At 54.2% G+C, this 5034-nt stretch overlaps 1 protein-coding gene across 2 annotated transcripts in view; it reads right to left on the bottom strand.

The window, feature by feature from the left end:
• Positions 1–1149: 1149 nt before the first annotated feature.
• Positions 1150–5034, bottom strand: part of REEP6 (receptor accessory protein 6) — a 124009-nt gene continuing 120124 nt past the window's right edge. For both annotated transcript variants that reach the window (XM_086946648.1, XM_086946649.1), the window contains one exon: positions 1150–3626. In XM_086946648.1, coding sequence (XP_086802774.1) covers positions 3609–3626 — 18 coding nt within the window. In that variant the 3' untranslated portion in view covers positions 1150–3608. The remainder of the gene's footprint in view (positions 3627–5034) is intronic.

Here is a 5034-nt window from a genome sequence, read left to right as displayed (position 1 = left end):
TTCACTAACGGCCCCACCAGACCACCGGGGATGCCTGGTCTCACCCTGGAGATACCCATTAAGGGACCATCTCTCAGGGAAGCCAGGAAGGGTTTCGCAGCGGTCGAAGCGCCTTGGGACCCTCCGGGTAAGTTGTGTGCTATATAAATGCCTATACATTTACATTTACAGGGCTGCATGGCATCTATGCGTTACATCGAGGAGTCTGAAGACTCTCTACTGTGACACAAGCCTAGTCTGTGTACTTCTTTGGTACCAGAAGCGTGGGGGAACCAAAGTAGCACTCTTCTGACACTCTCAAAGCTCAGATATGGCGGCCTTCTGTTGCTTGCAGCCACACGAAGAAACAGGGCTCTCTATTTAAAAAAAACCCACATTATTTCTAATCTCAAAACATGTAGGGTTAATTTCCCTTTTCCACTAAGTGCATCGATAAACACAAACATGAAGGCTTCCAGAGACCGCTTTAAACATCAGAGGAAGAATCGGACAGTTCTTTGAAGTCGTGTTCTACTGAAACACACATTTCTGTCCCTGGAGCATGGGTGGGCTGCAGAGGCACAGGTGGCAGCTTACACTGGTAGCACCTATCAATCCTTGTAGCGTTCTCAGTCTCCGCATTGTTCACCCTTTAGGAGACCTTGATCTAGCAGGCTTTCCTTGAGAGTCCTTCACCCAGACCTCAACTCAAGGCCTGCTCTTGCTCTCGAACCCAGAGCAGGGTGCCACCATTCATAGTTTTGCAGATTCTCAATATGGTTGAGACAGCCAAGTCCGGAGGGTGGAGGGGCATTGAAAGGACAGTCAGCAAATGATCCTATGTTTAGTGGCTCTTTAGCATTCAGAGAGGAGCAGGCGGTCTCGACAGAGGAGTGCGAGCGCCTTCATAGCCGCCCCACCGCCAGCACTTGGGGTGGATTCTCTGCAGTGTAAATCACAATCCTGCCCCCCACACTGCAAGAACCAGGGAGACAGAGCAGAGGACTGGAATCCACCACATTGAGGCGAACCGGATGAGTGAGGGGGAATGACAAAACACCCCCCCCCCCCTCACACAAGTAGTAAAGATCCAAGGCCCTTCCTACACACACGTGACACGCCGGCCGCAGGAACCCACCAGAAGACATAAGATCACCAGGAACCCATGAGTGCAGAAAATGAGTTTATTTCAGAATAGACACAAATACAAAGTTGAAATGTACTTTCTATACCAGTTAAAAAGCAGCACAAGTGCAGAGGGGGCGAGACTTCTAGTGTCATTTTGGGGATCTTTCTGCATGCCATGATCAGGAGCCAGCCAGCCACAGTCGAAGGGTTTGTGCGTGTTACAGACAACGCTAGTATGAAGAGGGGATTGAAGCCACTGGAAGCATCTGGGAGATGGAGGGAGCTCCAACGCAAGGCCTCTCCGCGATGGACAGACCACGGTTGGACTTAAGCTCAGCCGCCGCTCTCCACAGACAGGAGGCCACAGGTTCAGGACAGTCTGACCTTTGACTCCCAGACGTGGAATAGTCCACGTCAGTCCGTATCCGTCGATAGCTCTGGGTTTCATCCATCACATTATCTATGTGCAGCCGCGGGGTTCAAGTGGCCGCAAAGAGGGCTTCACAGTTATTGGTCATGTGTACCTGAGAGTTTGGAAGCGCAAACACATGTAGGACCTTTCCTCCATTGAGGTCCAGAGAGGGAGCCCTCTACAACAATACGACACTCGGACTCGCAGCCCTTGAAAGTGAACATAGGTATTAGCAGGACTGGTGCAACGCGCGCTATGAAACTCGGGACACTTCTCACAGTATTCAAACAGTGCAGGGGGAAGGGTATGATGCTCCTTCAACTCCAACAACGTTTTACACCCCACATCTGAACTTCATTTTCAGTTGTAAACTGTAAAGAATGTAACAGAAAAGGCAACATCTAACATGGCCTTATGCGATGGACCAATGACGAGACTGTGGGCTGCAAGCCCTGGTCGCTTGAGCCTGTATGGAGAGTCTACCTAAGCATGCACCGGACTCGACAGGGCAGCTCTTACGTAGCACCCACTTACAGCAACAGAGCGGTCTCACAACCTCAGCCCTGTAACTTCTCCAGCGGCTGTGGGTGGCTGAAGGATGCGGAACTGTAGGGTAACTAGGACATACATCGGGGAACTCACAATGGCAGCTGGCAGGACGGTGCAGCCAAGAGTCACCCTCCTTTCGTCTGCACCTAAAGGACTGGAGCAGATGTTGAGGAAGCAGGACATCTCCATGACCCAAGCAAAGCGCGAGAACAGGGCACATGCAAGAGCACCTACTACCAAGAACCAGGAACCTCTCCACCCAGAAGTACAGCACACAAATCCTTCCCTACAACCCAACCTGACAGGATCCTGTGCCCAAAGAGAGGAGGGGAGGCCAGCAACCGAGAGAGAAGAGGAGGGGAGAGGAGGGGATGAGGGGAGAGGAGAGGAGGGGAGAGGAGGGGAGGGGAGAGGAGGCCTGCTGCCTGGAGAGGGGAGAAGAGAAGGGGAGAGGAGGCCTGCTGCCTGGAGAGGGGAGGAGAGAAGGGGAGAGGAGGCCTGCTGCCTGGAGAGGGGAGGAGAGAAGGGGAGAGGAGGCCTGCTGCCTGGGGAGGGGAGAGGAGGCCTGCTGCCTGGAGAGGGGAGGAGAGAAGGGGATGGAGGGAGGGGAGGCCTGCTGCCTGGAGAGGGGAGGAGAGAAGAGGCCTGCTGCCTGGAGAGGGGAGGAGAGAAGGGGATGGAGGGAGGGGAGGCCTGTTGCCTGGAGAGGGGAGGAGAGAAGGGGAGGGGAGAGGAGGCCTGCTGCCTGGAGAGGGGAGGAGAGAAGGGGAGGGGAGAGGAGGCCTCCTGCCTGGAGAGGGGAGGAGAGAAGGGGATGGAGGGAGGGGAGGCCTGCTGCCTGGAGAGGGGAGGAGATAAGGGGATGGGGAGGGGAGAGGAGGCCTGCTGCCTGGAGACGGGAGGAGAGAAAGGGATGGGGAGAGTGGATAGGAGGATTGGGGGAGTGAAGAAAAGAGAAGGCCTGCTGTCTGGAGAGCCACTCTCCAAGAGGGGAGAAGCGCCCCTTCATAGTCGGTACACGGCACCAGAAGTACTTCCAGGACATCTTTAGATGTCTCAAAGCAGGCTCTCTCTCAAGCAGGAGTGCGGTCTGCATTCTTAGCAAGCGCTGCCGAACCCCGTGCAAGCACCGCAACTGGTGCCACCCAAGGCATTACATGCAGCATGGGCAGGTCTGACTCACTATGACAGCAGTCTCAGTGGGTGTCAGTCAAGGGCACCCTACATCTCACTGGCTGCTGGGATCCAAGTGTGGGGTTACAGCGTTTTCTCAGTGTGCAGCGTGTGAGTGAGCTCACTTGATCTGGACATGGATGCCCTCCTGGGGGGCTCACTTTACAGAATGACCTGAGCCGAGGGGGGGAGGGGCAGGGATGGGGTGTGAGGATGGAGGTGTGCCGGTGCAAGTGTCTTTGTGAAGTCATTTTTCTAGGCATCCTTCAGTCCTCGTCCATCAGTGCGGGTCGGTTGGCGGAGTGCTTTCATGTGACCGGTTCCCAGAGAAGGGCTCAGTCTCTTTGTTCAGCCTGCAGAGCATGGCTTACTGCTGCTTGCCGAGCTGTTCAGAGAATAAAAACAGAAGAAAGAAACAAGCGGTTAATCAGGAGCTGAAACTACTCAAAATCAAGTTTGTTCAAAAAGTAACCTATCCGAGAATGAAAAACATTCATGGGGCAGGAAAGTAGAGGGTCTTGAAACTGTGGGAGAGGAGTTCTGGGGACTAAGGAGAAACCGGGTTATTTCCAAATGTGAATCAAAAATATGTTATTTCGAACAAGTGTGGGAAACTGTGGTTTGTGGGTATAAACCAGCTTGTGTGGGGAGGTGGGCGGAAGGGCTAAGTCTCTTAGAAAAGGGAGACATTCAATCATTCTTGCGCTTCGGAGGATCTCATCCCAGCCCACACTTGAAAAGGGGCGACCTGCGGGCAATGAAGGTTTAAAAATGCAAGGGCTCCAACTACACTCACATCAGCTGAACCATCTCTTCTCTGCTCCCTCTGAGCCATCGGCAAACCTCACCGCAGAGGTCTAAAGCCGCAGCCTCAACTTCAAACATGATGAACAGCATCATGATCAGTGGTCAACCCTTCGCCTGCCTGCCCGGGGTCATCGACCCCAAGAACCGCTCAACTAGGGAAAGACCAATGGCCATCACCTGCCCCTCAATTGGGGGCACCTCTATCTCCCTCTCCCACATATTTGGGCTCCCATCTTCTCTTCAGGACAGGCAGGGTTGTTGGAGTGAGGCCACTCCCCCCTCATCCAGGAATCACTGGGCTGCTTACCCTCAGCATGGCCGGACTGGCACAGCGGGCAGTGGGCGTTTCCCTGCGAGGCTGGAAGGGTGGGCCGGGTTTGGAGCAGTGAGGGTGGTTGTGTTACTGGGGGCGGTTTTGCTGCAGTGCTGCAATATTGGCCCTCAGTAACAAAAGCAGCAGTGCTGGGGCCAGTTCACTTCAACAGCAGCGCCCCTCCCACCCGCTGCCATGAGGGCCTGTCTGTTAGGATTGCCTGGTCTGATTTGTGTTCAGTCTGGCCCTGTCTGGGACCATCTATTCAGCACCCTCCATGACCTGTGCATGCTGCCACGCCGTTACAACCACTGAAGGATACTCAGGACCATCATCTATTCAGCACCCTCCATGACCTGTGCATGCTGCCACGCCGTTACAACCACTGAAGGATACTCAGGACCATCATCTATCTGCCCCCTCCATGACCTGTGCATGCTACCACGCCGTTACAACCACTGAAGGATACTCAGGACCATCATCTATTCAGCGCCCTCCATGACCTGTACATGCTGCCACGCCGTTACAACCACTGAAGGATACTCAGGACCATCATCTATTCAGCGCCCTCCATGACCTGTACATGCTACCACGCCGTTACAACCACTGAAGGATACTCAGGACCATCATCTATTCAGCGCCCTCCATGACCTGTGCATGCTGCCACGCCGTT

This window comes from Lissotriton vulgaris, chromosome 12 (assembly GCF_964263255.1).
Source record: "Lissotriton vulgaris chromosome 12, aLisVul1.2, whole genome shotgun sequence".
NCBI classification, from domain to species: Eukaryota; Metazoa; Chordata; class Amphibia; order Caudata; family Salamandridae; genus Lissotriton; species Lissotriton vulgaris.
This window is presented reverse-complemented; position numbering and strand designations above follow the sequence as displayed.